Below are 17,635 nucleotides of genomic sequence, written 5' to 3'. Positions count from 1 at the left end.
TTCCAGGTCGCTCTGGAGGAGGCCCTGGCAACGGAAGCTGCCGAGCGGTCGACACAAGAGGAACGGCTGAGCATGCCATCCCAACCGAGGGTCCACCACGAAGACCTCACCGACGACTCAGGATCTGACAGGGGGGAGGTGCACCGAGTACAGCAGCGCACTCAAGCAGCGCACAGACCACAGCTGCCTCGACGAGAAGGAGGAAACTGCGCAAGCTGCGGGGAGAGTCACAAGAGGAGGACCTGCCGTTTCCGCAACGCAGAGTGCAGGCAGTGCAGAAAATCGGGACACATCGCCCAGGTGTGTCGGGCTCGGCCCACCCGACACCAGGCATCAGATGACCAACCCAAGAGCCCCAGGTCCCGGGGCCCAACGCACCAAGGCAACTCGACGGAGCTCACGGACTGCCAGGTATACCAGTTGCCCCACCCCAACGTAGAGAAAATTTATGTAGAGGTACAGATAGAGAGGGCCCCATGCCGCATGGAGCTTGACACGGGTTCAACTCTATCCATAATCTCGGCAAGGACCTTAAGGAAACTGTCCTACTGGGGGTCCCAAACTCAGGCCGGCCCCATTCACCCTACGGGACTTCCAGAAACGTAAGGTCCCCACAATGGGGGTGGGAACCTTCAAGGTGCAATACCGAGGGTGGACGCGGCAACTGGACTTGCTTGTGGTCAAGGGCCCCTACATTAGCTTACTGGGATTGGCATGTGTCAGGGAACTGACATCAAAGCCACGGGAGAAGGAGAGGGTCTCTGATTCTGCAGGAGAAGGTCCCAGCGCTAGAGGGAGACTCAGCTGGGAAGAAGGGGAAGAGAATGAGTGTAACACCAGGGATCCAGGAGAACAACGGGACAGGGAGGTGCAGGGGCTCCCGGACTCTTCGTTGGAAGTTAGTGAGGAGAGCCCAAGCACCCCGCTGCCCACACCCACCCTGCGCAGGAGACTCCCGCGCAGTGAGAGGCGGAGACGATTGGGCGTCAAACAACTCTTATGTTGGCAGCGCTTTAAGAAACGCCCACAGACAGATTCTACGAGTGACTAAGGGCAGCCACGCTGAGATGGGCTGTGCAGTCCGGAGGGTTTAACCAGGCAATCTAATGCTCAAATGGAGCAGGATTACGCATGAGTAACTCCCAACCACTACAGCATGGTTTGGACCACTGGGGCTAGCTGTCACCGGGGTGAACCACACTAGCTTACAAGTGGACGTGGACACCATATGCAAGGAATTTCCAGGGGTTTTTGATGGGAAATTGGGACAGTATACGGCCCCCCCATTGCGCTACAGCTTGACCCTGCAGTAAGACCGGTCAGGCTCAAGGCCTGCCGGGTCCCGTTCGCCTTGAAACCCCATATAGACGATGAATTGGACCGACTCGTGGAGCAAGGAGTGCTGGAGCCGGTGCCTAATGCCCCCTGGGAAACCCCAATCGTCACACCCGTCAAGCCTAATGGTTCGGTCCGCATCTGTGCAGACTACAAATGTACCATAAACAAGGCCCTCACGGCCCATGCATACCCAGTGCCAGTGGTCAGCCATGTCCTTGCCACCCTGGCTGGGTCGAAAATTTTTGGCAAGCTGGACTTGGCCCAAGCATATTAACAGCTGCCAGTAGATGAGGCCACAGCAGAGGCACAGATGATTGTGACGCACAGGGGAGCGTTCAGGGTAAAGCAGCTGCAATTTGGTGTCAGCGTGGCACCAGGCATATTCCAGAATCTAATGGACTCTCTCCTTAAAGGGATTCCTGGCATCACCCCCTTCTTCGATGATGTGTTGATTGCCGGGCCCACACCAGAGGAGTTTGAGGACCGCCTCCGCACCGTTCTGCACCGTTTCCAGACGGCGGGTCTCAAGGTGAAGCGGGAAAAATGTCTACTAGGAGTGCCTCAGGTGGACTTTCTGGGATTTATGGTGGACGCAGAAGGGGTCCACCCGACTGGGGACAAGGTACGGGCCATTTGTGATGCCCCAGCGCCCAAGAGCAAGACTGAACTTCAGGCCTTTTTGGGACTATTGAACTTTTACCATTCCTTCCTTCCGCACAAGGCGGCGGTAGCGGAGCCCCTACACAGACTCCTGGACAAGCGGGCCCCTTGGGTGTGGGGCCAGCGCCAGGAGACCGCATTCCAGGCAGTCAAGGACTTGCTTGTCTCAAACTCGGTCTTGGCACAATTCGACGAGAGGCTGCCGGTGGTGCTAGCATGCGACACCTCACCCTATGGCATTGGTGCTGTCCTGGGGCACCAACTCCCGGATGGAAGAGAGGTACCGGTGGCGTACTTTTCCTAGACACTCAACGCAACCGAGCGGAACTACTCGCAAATCGACAAGGAGGGGCTGGCAATCGTGAAGGGAGTAAAAAAATTCCATGATTTCTTGTACGGGCGGCCCTTCACCGTGGTGACTGACCACAAGCCGTTGCTTGGCTTGTTTGCCCCCGAAAAGCAGACCCCCCAAGTGCTGTCTCCTTGCGTCCTCAGGTGGTCAATTTTCCTTGCCAGCTACCAGTATGCACTGATTCACCGACCTGGGAAGGCGATGGGCCATGTGGATGCCCTCAGCAGGCTACCACTACCGGAAACAGGCCTGACCCAGCACCTGCACAAGAGGTTATGAGCCTGGAGCTGCTTCCCGACCGCCCCATTCAAGCACAAGAAGTTGCACACCATTCCAAGAAAGATAGGGTCATCTCCCGGGTCCTGGACTGGGTGTGGAGGGGATGGCCCAGCAGCAGCCCCGGGCCAGAATTCACCGGCTACACAACCCGCAAACATGAACTGTCGGCCCACAAGGAGTGCCTGTTATGGGGAAGCAGAGTCGTTGTTCCCCAGCCCCTCCGCAAAAGGGTCCTCACAGCCCTACACGAGACACATCCAGGGATAGTAAGAATGAAGGCCCTTGCCAGGAGTTATGTGTTGTGGCCGGGGATCGATGGAGAGATAGAGGCCTGGGTCAAACTGCCAGGCCTGCCAAGAATCCCGCCCAGATCTCCCAAGAGCCCCAGTCCAGTCCTGGGAGTCCGCCCGAGCACCATGGTCACGCCTGCATATGGATTTCGCTGGCCCCTTTCAGGGGAAAACATTCTTCATAGTGGTGGACTCCTACACCAAATGGCTGGAAGTCGCACTGGTACCGTCCACTTCCACGTCCACAGCCATCCGGGTACTACGCAGGCTGTTTGCAACCCACAGGCTCCCTGACACTCTCGTCTCAGACAACGGGACTGCATTTATGTCAGGAGAATTCCAAACCTTCACAGTGCAGAACGCCATCCGCCACATCCGTTCGGCGCCGTTCCACCCTGCCACCAATGGCCAAGCAGAACGCATGGTGCGGACCACCAAGGACACCCTTCGCCGCATGACGCAAGGGGACTGGGAGTACCGCCTTGCCACATTCCTTCTAGCACAGCACAGCACCCCCAGCTCAATGACTGGCCAGGAGCCCCGCTGAACTACTAATGGGTCGGCGCCTTGCAATCAGATTGGACCGCCTTCACCCCGATAGAGCTCAGGATGAGGTAGTGGTGGGGGAAGGCAGGAACCCCCGGACCTTCGAGGCCCAGGACCCAGTGTACGCAAAGAATTTTGGGGCAGGCCCAGCATGGGTACCCGCCACAGTCACCAGGGTTACTGGCCCAGTGTCGTACGAAGTGCTAACGGATGGGGGGCAATGCTGGTGCCACCACTGCGACCAGATATGGCGACGATTCCCGGGAGAAACCCAGGAGGAGGACAGGTCAGAGGAGTCCCAAGGGAACAGCGGGGCAGTGAGGCCCATAGAGTAGGAGGGGCCAGCAGGAGAGGCAGAATCAGTAAATACAGAGAGGACCCATGAGGCCGAAAGGACACCGGAACCAGAACCACGACTGAGCGAGCCAGTTGCACCAGACCAAACAGCCCCATCACAGCCAGCATCCTTGGAACACGAGCCAGAACCTGGAGCCCGGACCAGGGAACACCCGAGGCCGCAACGCACACGTAGGCCGCCGGCATACCTTGAGGACTATGAATGTGACCTCCCGGGAAGGACTGGAACTTAGAGGGGAGGGGTGTTATGTACTGAGTTGAATGGGATCTAAACTACAGCAGTCTGATTGGTCCTAGAACAATAGGATTCAGAATGCAGCAGTCTGATTGGTCCTAGAACAATGCAGCAGTATGATTGGTTGGCAGGAACCACCCAATCCTGCTCCAGATAGAAGTGAATCCACAACCTGATTGGCTTACAGTAGAATTCCGGAATTAGCCAATCACGTGCAGCCCATTGTGTAAATAATGTATATAAAGCAGATACTGTGAGGGGACTTTCATTCATTCCTCCTCACCACTATGAGCTGAATAAAGAGCATGAAATCACTTTGCAACTCTGAGTATATTTCAAAACTTTTTCAGCAGGGGGTCGGCCCACTGTCCCTCAGACCTTGGGGGGGGGAGCGGACTATATTTTGGGGGGGAAGTATGAACGAATTCCTATGCCCCACAAATAACCCAGAGATGCATTTTAAATACAGTGGTACCTTGTGCTATGTACTTAATTCGTTCCGGAGGTCCGTTTTTAACCTGAAACTGTTCTTAACCTGAAGCACCACTTTAGCTAATGGGGCCTCCTGCTGCCACCACGCCCCCGGAGCATGATTTCTGTTCTCATCCTGAAGCAAAGTTCTTAACCCGAGGTACTATTTCTGGGTTAGCAGAGTCTGTAACCTGAAGCATATGTAACCTGAAGTGTATGTAATCCAAGGTACCACTGTAAAAGCAAACATTCTACTCATGTAAAAACACCAGGCAGGCCCCACAAATAGCCCAGAGATGCATTTTAAATAAAAGGATACATTCTAAAACACGCTGACTCCTGGACCGTCTGTGGGCCGGATTTAGAAGGCGATTGGGCCAGGATCCGGCCCCCAGGCCTTAGTTTGCCTACCCATGGTTTAAAGTGATACTATAGTGCTTTAAATGTATAGTGCAGAGTGGGGCCTTATTCTTTCAGTGGAAAATATTTGGTGGGAAGTATGTAGTGCCTGGAGTGCCTGGCTTGCTCTGGTTCATGGGGTCACGAAGAGTCGGACATGACTAAACGACTAAACAACAACAACAACATATAGCGGCAGGTGAAAGGCCAAAGCCACCGATGCCAGGTTGCAGCTCAACCATTAATTCCTTTCATTCCCACTGTTGGTTCGCGGGGACCTCTAAGTTGCCCTGCTACCTATCCACTTCACTTTTCCTTTCAGGGACAGACATTTCCCCCTCTAAGTTTCAGTGACCTTTCAAGGGACTGCGTCAGAGCCTGAGGGTGCTGCACAGTGACGCCAGCCTGCCGAAAATAGTCCTCAAGAATTAGATCAACATGTGCACTGCTAGCCATTTTTTGGGTTGGAAAGAAGGTGACACAGTGTCTGTTTCCCCTTGTGGTGAGCAGAAACAGGATTTCTCAGTTCCTTCATCCAGCGTTCATATTTTTTATTTTTTTATAAGAAGACAACAACAACCAAATCTTTTGTCAGCCGCAAGGGAAAGAATGCAACCAGTGAAGAGCCACTTCCCCGCTGCAAAATTATTTGCGATGAAAAAAGACGGCACAATCAGCTAGCCTCATTTGAGACCCTAATGAATCCAAAATGTTGAGAAAAGGGGTGGGGGAAACAAACACTTAATTACACCCATATGAAAAATGTCTGTGAAGGAGCTGGGACAATGCAAGAACTTTGCAGGCATGTGTTGAGTTATCCAACGGCTACTGCAAGGGTAGACGTCAGCATCTGTCATTGATTAGCAAGTAAAAGATGAGATTTTGAATCCACCAACAGACTTTCTGTGCCCCTCACTTGGGCAGGGTAGGGGATTGGCAAGTAACCCTGGAACAGATGAGGGGGAGATGTCTGTTGTAGGCGTTTCTGCGTCAAAAACAATGAGCAATTGAAAGCTCTTGTGAGTGCTAAGGAGTGAGTTTTTTCTGGCGATACTGAAGGGTATGCAGTACCAGTACCTCTTTTTCTAGAAGAAAAACACTGGTGCTAAGCATTAAGTCACTGAGGAAGTGATCCCACTGCCCTACTACACTGTTCTTTCAGTTGGCCCATGCACAACTGAAGATGCACAATCAGACCTGCTTGATGGATTCCTGATCCACTCATGCAGTGGAATTGTGTCTCTGCATGAGTCAATTTTCTGAGCCCAACAAGAACAGTGACTCATGCAGAAAAAGAAGCAGGTAGTCCTCAAAACTGCACTGATTTTAACCACAGATTTCAAAACAGAACTGATTGGAAGGAGTTTGTTGGGATTTCTGAGCAACAAGGCTGCTGTTAGTATTTAAAACAAACATTGTGTCCCCACCCCTCAGCATCTAGTATTTAGACGCATTCTGCTTCCAAAGTTTGATCCTTAGCTCTCATAGTTAACAGCTGAATTTTGAAATAGATCTAGGGGACCACAGTATGTTAGTGAATGGTGGAAATTAATTAACGGTAGTATTTAGATAATATTTGGAACATTGAAGGGAAGACCCCAATCTCTGCTGAGAGGTACACACAATTACAGCGGGTTTCAGGCTCTCATCTAGGGTTGTGTTTCTGTTGAGAATCAAGATGTGGAGGAGGCTGTAGTGTCTATAAGAAATATGGCTTAATTACAGGCAAGTTCCCATTTACACATGCACTGTTTGCATGTGACTGTGCACATATGCCGTGCCAGAATTCTGGAAGTGAATCCTGTAATTGCACCCTGAAGGGTCCTCTTGACTCATGAAGAGACTTTCTCCAGAGCCCAAAGAGGACGTCCTCTTAGGGTGCTGGGGAGGGTCTCTTCAGGAGCCAGTGCCACAGCAGGGCTTTGCTGAGACCTCCTACCTAACAGCTGATGTGGGGGGTAGAGCAGTAGCAACTGCAAGCCACTGGCTTGTCCTCTGTGGGCTCTGGGATGGGTCTTCTCGGGAGCCAGGAGGACTCTCAAGGTGCTCCCCATTTTATGCGATTTCACGGATGCATACGGAGGTTCAGAACGTAACCCCCACATAAATACACATATTTACAGCTGAGTTTAGATGAAGGAGGTGCAGATCTTACAGCATTGCCATCTCACAGCACAGTCTGCCTCCTCTCTTATTTTCCTTCCCAAACCTTTCTCCACCCCAGTAACCACAGACCCAAGGTGTTCTCAGGGATGGGCCATCAACACTTCTTGTCAACTGCCTCTATCCTGGGTGAGGCCCTGACCTGGAAAAAGAGCTTAGCCTGTATTTTTCCACTGGCCTGGAATCTCCCCTTCAATACTCCAAATATTATCTAAATACTACTGTTTATTAATGACAATATATTAATGATTCCTTCGGAAGAAGGTAAGGATTTTTTGCTGGTCTGGATCGCGCCATCGAATTCAGCATCCTCGTTGTATCAGTGGTCCACAGATGACTCTGAGAAGCCTATTAGCAGGGGATAGAGGTGCCGGCTTTCCTTTGTGGAGGCGGTAGTGTGTTTGGGTGAGTGTTCAACATCCTGTTTAAAAATAGCAATGGTATTTACTTTGCCACTGTTAGACTCAACTGCAATTTGCTCCGGTTGCCGGAAAATGTGTTGTTCTTCAGCTAAGACAATGTGTACTTCTCCCACCTCCAACAGAGCCAGCAGGAATTGCAGTCTCTCATAGATTGCCTACAGTCCTGCACTAAGATGTTGCCAGGCTGTAACTCCTATCATCCCTCACCATTGACCATGTTGGTGGGAGCTCATGGGAGTTGGAAGCAAGCAACACTCAGAGGGCCACAGGTTCCTCCAGAGCAAGCCCAAACAATTTGCTGCTACAATTCCCTGAGTGGTTTAACAGTCAATCCCTTTTCACAGGGAAATTCTAACTCTGTGAGGGGAACAGGGGTCACCTTAAGATTCTCAGCACTTTTAACAAACTATAGCTCACGTAATCTTTTTGGGGAAGCTGTTTCTGCTTAAAGCGGTATCATAGTGCTTTAAATGTATGGTGTAAATGTGGCCTCTGGGAACAGATTTTCTGTGAGGGAGGAGTAACAGAAACAAATGACAACCAAGTTCTGCTTCAGTGGACACCAGCTTGTTCCTAGTACAGTGGTACCTCTAGATATGAACGGGATCCGTTCCGGAGCCCCGTTCGCATCTAGAAGCAAACGTAACTAGCGACGGCACGTCTGCACACGTGCGTGTCACTTTTTGCCGCTTCTGCGCATGCACGTGACGTCATTTTGAGCGTCTGCGCGTGCGCAAGCGGCGAAACCCGGAAGTAACGCACTCCGTTACTTCCGGGTTGCCGTGGAGCGCAACTCAAACACGCTCAACTCGAAGCATATTCAACCCGAGGTATGACTATAGTCACATTCCTGTCCCCGTCCTCCCATGTCATGTCATGTCTAAGGGCTTTTAGAGAAGCTGTCTCTAAAACACATATTGTCTTTTCCTTGAAACACACTACTGGGTCAAGCGGGGGAAAGTCTGGTTTAACAGAGGTGTCAGAGACTGGAGCTAGGCCAGCTCCTTTCATCCTAAGTAGAATGGCCAGTCCAAACATCCTGTCAATTTGTAACAGATGTGGGCGCGTTCACAGGGGGTTGGGAAAGGAGTGACCTCTTTCAGAAGCAGACTGTTCCAAACTCTCTTGGCCTGAAGGGCCTCTCTTCTCTTGGGACTCGATGGCCATCGCTTGAACCTCCAACCCTCCACCCACCCCCTCCAGTTTTGCCATCTGGGAAGGGCAACAGTACAGCCCCCCCAAACATAGACCATGCTAAATAGACACACACATAAAATTTTGTCCTCAGAGATTCAGGCTAGAGCAGTTACTGCTTATTTGTTTAGCAGTCATCAGAGATCATTCCATAATTGCAATGGAGCCAAGATTTGGGAGGGCAACAGGATATAAGGATATAATGAAATTGCTCAAAGCTAGCGAGGCACCAAGATGGTATGTGTGTTGCTATTGCTATAGTTACCAAATATATAGTAACTATACAGTCATCCCACCACTTATGTGGGAGTTATAATTAGGGTTACCAGACGTCTCTGTTTCCCGGGGACAGTCCCCAGATTTGTGAATAAGTCCCTGGAAAACTCCATCCCTGGAATGTCCCCAGATTTCATCAAATGTCCCCGGGAAACGCAGCAGCGGCAGTCTCAGCAGCCCGGAGCAGTTTCCGTGCGCCGCTCTGGTTCGCCAGAAGCGGCTTAGTCATGCTGGCCACATGACCCAGAAGCTGTATACCGGCTCCCTTGGCCAGTAAAGCGAGATGAGTGCCGCAACCCCAGAGCTGGCCATGACTGGACCTAATGGTCAGGGGTCCTTTTACCTTTATCTTTACACCTGAGTTTAGATTAAGGGGGGTGCAGATCTTACAGCATCGTCATCTCAAGAGACATTTGTCCTTCATAGCAGCCCACCACTGCAGACAGAGCCATCCTAAGCACCACCCCTTTATTCTTGCTCCCCAGCCAGTCCTAATAGCTGATGCCATCCTGCTCCTGGATGGTGTTCTCTCTTTTTTCTTCTTCACCTTCCCAGAATACATAGCCAATTGCAACACCTCCTGTCAGCTGCCCCCACCCTTCTTCTATATTCTTGTATGGCATTAGGGCAAGGCTAAGAGGGTGGTTAGGGACGCTGGTGGCGCTGTGGGTTAAACCACAGAGCCTAGGGCTTGCCGATCAGAAAGTCAGCGGTTCGAATCCCCGCGACGGGGTGAGCTCCCGTTGCTCGGTCCCTGCTCCTGCCAACGTAGCAGTTTGAAAGCACGTCAAAGTGCAAGTAGATAAATAGGTACCGCTCCAGCGGGAAGGTAAACGGCGTTTCCGTGCACTGCTCTGGTTTGCCAGAAGCGGCTTAGTCATGCCAGCCACATGACCCAGAAGCTGTACGCCGCCGGCTCCCTCGGCCAATAAAGCGAGATGAGCGCCGCAACCCCAGAGTCAGCCATGACTGGTCCTAATGGTCAGGGGTCCCTTTACCTTTAAGAGGGTGGTCTTCTCATCTCGGCAGTTCAGGACCTCAATACACACTGCCCAGGCTTGCACCCCAGGGAGGTCACTTTGGTGCTTCTAACACAGCCATTTGACTTCATCCCTGGAGGTACACTCCATTGTCTCTCGAGACAGATGGATGCCAACTGCTATTCAGGCCCCTCCCCATTACCTTTGCAACCCCTGTTTTGTGCAGACCCAGACACCTTCTTTGATGTGTGGATGCCTGGCCCTGGTTTCATAATGGTTTACATTCAACCAGCCCAGCCAGACTAGTTTGCTTAGGCTAAACCCAGGAATTTCCATGTGTGGCACTTTTCAGGGGAATTGCTGCAGCAGTTATCTTCCCTTCAATATGCCCAATATTCATTTATTGCTTACATTCACTAACAAATTCTAGTATCCCAGAAATAGCAATATATACAAGTCAGTTAATATTGGGAAAGGTGGTAAGACCTTAGCACAGTAATAGGGAACCTGTGGACCTCCAGATGCTACTGGACTTTAGTGTCCGTCATCCCTGACTGTTGGCCATGCTGTCTGGGGCTGATGGGAGCTGGAGTCTAGTAATGTGTGGCGGGAGGGCAGCACAGGTTCTCCATCTCCATCTTAGCAGAGAGGAATTATTATTTTGTCAGAGATAAGCCATTAGCTCAGTATATAACAATGGGTTTCTATTTGATTGATTATTGCTATTTTTCAAGCTTTTTCACTAGAATTCTTTTGGACCACACACATTTTTTTAGCTCTTTTTTATTTGTAGGCCACCTTGAGTCCCTGTCAGGGAATAAACTGGTATATAAATTAACAACAGCAGCAGCAACAGCTATTCTTTTACTGAGCACTTCAGTTGCAACAACAACAACAACAACAATTATTTTAAGAAGCACTTCAATTACTTGCTAATTTTTCAGGCTGACTATTGTCCACTGTCACAGGTGGAAGCAATATGCCTCTGAATTTGAACTGAATTCATTACGGTCCCAGACCAGACTCACATACCATACTAAACAAATCAGAAACACAATAAAATTCAGTTTATGTTAACAATAAATATAACAATAAACAAAATAGTTATGGCAGCAGTTAAAATATGGTTTAGGTCTTAATCTCTACAATATTATCTATAGTTTACTTCTAAGACCTTATTGTATAATGTCTCTGAATCGTAAGTGCTGGGAATCACTAGGGAAAATAGTGTTCTGGCTGCAGGCTTCCCAGAGGCGTCTGGTTGGCCACTGTGAGAACAGGATAGTGCCCTAGATGGGTCACTGGTACCATACCACAAACTCTTCCAATGTTCACATGTTGCAACATGAACACATGCATTCCAAAACAGAAATAGAGCCTATGTACTTGCACTTTGTTCTTTTGAACTGCTAGGTTGGCAGGAGCAGGGACTGAGCAATGGGATTCGAACCACCGAAAGACTTTTAGCAGGCGCTAAAAACATTCATGGATACACGCCTGACATCCATAGGCAGGGAGTTCCAGAAACTAGAGCCCCATTTGCACTACAGATTTCAAGGAGTATAATAGTGCTTTAAAAGCCAAATAATCCTGGGAGCTGTAGTTTCTTAAGGGTGCTGAGTGATGTTAGGAGACCTTCCTATTCCCCTCCCAGAGCTACAATTCCCCGAGTACCATGGGAAGAGTGCTTGGCTGTTAAACCACTCTGGATATTGTTGCTCTGGGAGGGAAAAGGGGGTTTCCTAACAAAACACAGCTCTATTAACAATTTACATTTTCCAGGATTCTGTTTGAAGTGGTCTGAAACTCAATGAAATGTATAGTGCAAACGAGGCCTTAAAAGATCTCATTCCTTGCAGCCACGGAATGAACATTATGTGGCAATTCTAAAAGTGCCAGTTCCACTGACTGCACCTATCAAGTGGGCACATATGGGGTAGTTTATGTGAATTAAAATAGAAACTTTAGAAGCTTGTTGCAAGCTGATTTTCTAAATAATTCCATTACCCTAACCTAACAGAAATAAATGCTGAGACCCCAAGATAAAAACAATAAGGTAAAGTGGCTGAGGAGGGTTTCACCCTTTCAGATACAGGTAGAAGAGATCACCCCACTCATCCCTGAATTTCATCCTGCCAGCCTGCCTGCATGTGATGCTGAATTAAGGCTGTGTACACATCATTCATTTAAAGCACACACACACCCAAGAAACTTGGGAACAGTAGTTTAAGGGTGCTGGGGGTCTAGGTCTGTGAAGGATAAACAACAGTTCCCAGGGGTTTTGGGAGATCAAAATGTGCTTTCAATGTACCGTTTGGCGGCTGCATCTTAAAAAATAATTTCTGCAATTTGCAGGGGAGAAGGGAGAAAAACAAGGTCACTCTAACTTACCCAGGTGAAGGGTGATATTGACTGAGTTGGGGTGCTGAACCTCAAAGGCCATGGACTGGCTCTGCCACCACGTGGGCTCTTCCTGGCTATGGAAGTCTGTCAGGTAGGTGGCGTTGTGGTGGAGCACATCGCTGCCGGCATCACAGCGGTGGCAGAGTGTGGTGGAGTCTCGTGTTCCCATCTGGAGACAGTAATCCTCTGGTGGGGAGCCACATGTGTTGGACACCTGTGCAAGCCTCCCAAATGCGGCATTCTCAAAGATGGGCATACAGCGCTGTGCCCGTCCATGGGCATCATAGCATGAATCCATGGCCCCCATGGTCAGATGCAGGCCCAGCCAAACCAAAGCCAGACACCAGATAACCCCAGCCATGATCAGTCTCAAAGAAGCCACTGAAATGTCTTTACACAATCCCAGGCTCTAAAGAGCTGCTCACAATTCCCTCCTTCTCCTCCTCTGACTGAGCAGAGAGAATCCCACAGATCTTCTCTCTCCCAGTTCCATCTTGTGGACGGAGATGGAAACGTCACACTCCACATCCAAAGGTTATTTTGTAGGGCTGGGTGAAAATGGCCTCCCAAAATTCTCAGGATCAAAGAAAGAGAGAAGGGGACTGGATGTTTGTTTGTTTGTTTGTTTGTTTGTTTGTTTGTTTGTTTGTTTTGGAGGGAGGACACTTAGAGAAAAGGCCCCTAAAGAACCAAAATCTTTTATTGTGCTCAGATAAATCCCTTCATTGAGGCAGCACATCTTATGGTACTAGCAACTTTCCAAGGCCACATTCACACCATAAATTTAAAGTGCTATTGTTATAAGAATTTAAAGTTCATATTATTAAAAAATGTTCACAACTGTATATATAAACTACATGTCTGAAACCCCACAGATTAGGTCCTGAACAAATTGACCTCAAAGATTTCTCTGCCAGGTCAAAGTGGGAAACCTCCCCATTGTCTCTTTCCTCACAAATCTTGTCTTCAGGGCACATTCAAGATATGAACAGGGTGTGAGCCTGTGACCTGTGACCTAGATTCAGGAATTAAGTAGTTATAATAACAAAAGAGAGGCCAAAATCCAGATAATGCAATCAGGCAACTTGCCAGACAGGAGATAAACAACGCACTCAGATTTCTGCTGTAGACTGCCTGTTCTGTGATGTAGGTATGATGCATCTTGTTATGTACTGAAGTTTTCACCCTGGCCACCAGGGGTATTGTGTATATAGTTTTCACTCAGGTCCACGTCAGTTAATTTAGGCGGGAAACCCTGGGTTGTTGTTGTTACAATGTTGACAGTTGACTGCCTATAAAAGCAGGCTGGCTGAACGGTTTGCTGTAAGGAACTACTTGGAGAAATCTCTGTGTCATCTGCTATGTCCACCCACTATTTAATATATCTGGGGGGTGGTCTTGGGCTACACCTCTTCTGTGATGTATGTATGATGTTTCTGGGGGTGGTCTTGGACTCCAGGCCGGGCAATTTAAAATGTCTATATAAGGGTGGACATACCTTGGTTCTGGGTCCTCCTCCTTCTCCTGGGTGTGAAAGGGGCACTCTGTTGCAACAGTTAATAAAGATCAGGCTTACTAGCTGCTTTGCTTCTCAATATTCTCTAGTTGGTTTCTGTTATTTTCCCCCAGCGATAGAGAACCTACAACAGGACTCTATATGGGCTCTTGGGTACCCCATAAGGGGAAAGGAGCAGTTTTATTACTTATAACAGCTATGATAGCAATTTAAACAGAGGTGGCTTTCCCTAAAGAATTCTGAGAGCTGTAGTTTGCTACAGGTGCTGAGAGTCATTAGGAGGCCGCTATTCCTCTCACAGAGCTACAATTCTCAGAGTTCCCTGGGAAGAAGGATTGATTGTTTATACCACTCTGAGATTGTAACTCTTGGAGGGCAATTAAGGCTCTCCTAACAACTCACAGCACATGTAAAAAAAAACTAGAGCTCCCAGAATTATTTTGGGGAAGACATGACTGCTTAATGTAATAATAATAAACATAATAAAAACAAGAAAAAAACCAAAGCAAACCTATAAGCCCCACTCCCACAAGCATATTTAAAGGGACATAGAATGTTAATCCACCAAGGCCCCTTGAGATTAATCTACTGTAACAGTGGAGTCAAGATCCTGGTGAATGCAAGCAATTTTATCCTCAAAATGCCTTGCAAACAAGTCACAGCAAGCTGCCATTGGTTCTGCCACCTCCTTTGGGCCAGACTGTAGCAGGCTCCATACTACCTGGAAAAGCTCTGCTGGACAGCACAATGAGGATGTAAAGCAGGCAGCAGAGTAAAGCTTCTTTGCTGTCTTTACTGCCACTAGGTAGCCTCAGTGATGAGCAGGGACGCGGACTTAGAAAAAACATTGGGGGGGGGGGCCGGGAAAGCTCATGAATAATAAATAAGCTCATGAATATGCAAATAAAGTGGCTCCGGCCCTAAATAGGGCAAGCCACGCCCCCAGCCAGCTGGGAGGTGTGGCCAGTCGGGATTCCCCTGTTCTCGCGGGATTTCCGGCAGTGCCTCCGATTAGGGCGCGCGGCTGGCTGGCTGGCGAAGGAGCAGGTGAGGAGGAGGCGGGGGATGGCGGCGGCGCTCTGCTGGAAGGGCGCCCGCCTGAGATTATTGGGGGGGCTGAGCCCCCCCAAAAAATTTTTTGAGGGGGCTCGAGCCCCCTCAAGCCCCATGGAGTCGGCGCCTATGGTGATGAGCCCTCACCAGTATTCAATTGCATACAACCAGAGTTTCCCCCCACTTGTGCTCAAGCCGTCTTCCAGCCTGTTTTCTCATTCTAAGCTCTAGAGTATAGCAGGGAGCCGGTCGCCTTTGCATGGATGTTGAAGTCCCTCAAAACCAGCATTCTGGGATTCCTCAGCACAGCCCCTGAGACCATCTCTGTCAGCTCAGGCAGGAGAGTGCTGGGCAGCAGGTAGGTGGATGATTGATTGGTGAGTGCCTATTTTGTCAGGGAGATAAAAAAGCCAGGTTTTGCTGAAGAATGCTGAAGAATTGGGGGGTTTCTCTACCCTTCCTCAAAGAAAACATCCCTGTAGAACACCCATTGTTGTGCGGCCCTGTTATAGAAAGAAATAGGGTTGGGTTTTGCTGCCCAACTCCCCAAGGAACTGCGTCCCCCAAGTCCGTTATCCGTTAAAGATCCATAGAAAGCAAGGCAGATCTTTATTTTCTGTTGCAACAGTTTCCTACCCTCCTTCCATGGAGGTAGGAAAGACTCAGAACAATGGTGCGCAAGCCCCTATAAAGACTTTTGAAATTGCCCACCCTGTAGCCCAAGACCACCCCCCAAAACATCATACATGCATCACAGAAGGTGACGGTCTCCAGCAGAAATTTGAGAGAGAGTGTTGCCTCTCTCCGGACTGTCAGGATACTTGATAATGCCTTACTTGATTGCATTTTCTGCGTAGCCTGGTCATTCCTTTGAAATGGTAAATGCTTTAGTTATGTCCTTTTTTTCCAAATAAATGATTAGGGGTACTCTCATTTTGAATCAGGAAAATCACCATTTTATAGTTCAAATCAGGGGAAATAAATACAGTAAATAGACAAAAGTACAGGCAGATGAAGGTGATGGACTATATGGAACTGGCGGAAATGACTGGCAGAATCCGAGACCAGGGAGAAGAGTCGGTGGAAGAAGATTGGAAGAAATTTAAAGACTATTTACAGAAATATTGCAAAATTAATGAATGTTAGAATGATGTCAGAATGAAGCTAAGTGGTTTTAGCAGTAATGTTATAAAGGTGTATGTAAAAATGGATTGTTAACAGGTGAAAATTCAAAGTTATAATATATTAAGTTAAAGGATTAAGACAAAAACAAAGAGGGAAAGGAATTGCTGAATTAACTAACAGAACTGGAATACAAAAAAGGGAGGTGTGAGGAGGTCAGGGCAGTAAGGAAATGAAATGTAAGGCATGGAAAGATTGATGTGTTGTTGTTTTTTAAGTGTTTTTTAAATCTTTTTTTCTGTATTTTGTATTTTTATCCTTTTTATTTCTTCCCCCCTTTTTATTTACGTAATCTTTTCTTTGAAACTTTAATAAATATCTTTTTTTTAAAAAAAAGTACAAAGAACATGCATTACCTCATATTACACAACATCTTTTATTTTTACAGAGTCCTCAATAACTTTACACTTCTTTGCTGGCTGTGATGATGAAAAATAGTAATTTTCCTACTCATATTGAAATACTACCCCTCAGTTTTAAAATTTTAAGTTTCTTCTCCCGTAAGATTCATGCATAAATATTAAGGGGAACAATGCCCATTGTTAAGCAAAGTAGCTAAAGTGACGGTGTCATGTCCTCCATTGTGACACGTCCCTCTGCTGAGTGACTTTGGGATGAGGACTTTGGGAAGAGCAACTATTTGAGGATAGTTCAGGCGAGAAGAGGTAGTTTGTGAGTAAGCAAAAATGTTTTCTAACGCAAAGAAGAGACACTCTTCATCTAAAGCAGTGTTTCCCAACCTTTTTTGGGCAAAGGCACACTTGTTTCATGAAAAAAATCTCGAGGCACACCACCATTACAGCCCCGTGACATCAGCGCGCAGCGTCACGCCGGGAGGGACATGAATTGCTAGCAAATTACATAATCACCTCCTTGAGGGCTGGCTCATCTTCTCCGAAGGCAGAACCCCATTAATTAACAGGACAGACTCACACCATAGCCAAGACGAGGGGGGAAAACCTCAGTCATGCACAGTCATGCACATGTGGGGGCTAAATGAGGACGAAGACCGGGCAGAGAGCAGGGTTCAAATCACCCCACCTGGCAAGGACAATCCCTGGGTGCTCCCTTGGGCCACTCGCCTGACCCACCTCGCAGGGCTGTTGTTGCGAGGATAACACGGGGAGAACCACGCGCGCCCCCGGGAGCTCCTTGGAGGAGAAAGCGGGCGATGAATGCAATGCACGAAATATATGAGAGGTGACCAGGTTTTGCAGGTGAGGGGCCCCCGCCAGCCTCCGCTTCCAACACCCGGCGCAACGACGCCGAAGTTTCCCCCCGGGCTCGGCTCGGGGAGCAGCGCTGCTCCCCCCCGGCTCCCCTTCGCCCTCCCGGCTCTCTCTGCCGCCCACTGGGGACCCCCCTCACCTGCCAAGTCCGGAGCGCCGGTGGAAGTTGCATGCATGCATGCAGGGCGCTGCGTTGCCATTGCATTGCACTGCACTCCATGCAACGCCTGCACGCATGCATTGCCTTGCACGCCCGCCAAGGGGTCTCCCCGCGGTCCGATGCGTCCCCT

General features: G+C 49.0%; 1 protein-coding gene across 1 annotated transcript in view; it reads right to left on the bottom strand.

Moving 5' to 3' along the window:
- The window catches only part of LAMC3 (laminin subunit gamma 3), an 81,898-nt gene extending 68,982 nt beyond the window's left edge, over positions 1–12,916 (bottom strand). The window contains exon 1 of the mRNA XM_081180076.1: positions 12,354–12,916. Within this exon, the coding sequence (XP_081036202.1) occupies positions 12,354–12,726 (373 nt within the window). The 5' untranslated portion in view covers positions 12,727–12,916. The remainder of the gene's footprint in view (positions 1–12,353) is intronic.
- Between the last annotated feature and the right edge of the window lie 4,719 nt (positions 12,917–17,635).

The sequence above is a fragment of the Podarcis bocagei genome, assembly GCF_964188305.1.
Source record: "Podarcis bocagei genome assembly, chromosome: Z".
Taxonomy (NCBI): Eukaryota; Metazoa; Chordata; class Lepidosauria; order Squamata; family Lacertidae; genus Podarcis; species Podarcis bocagei.
This window is presented reverse-complemented; position numbering and strand designations above follow the sequence as displayed.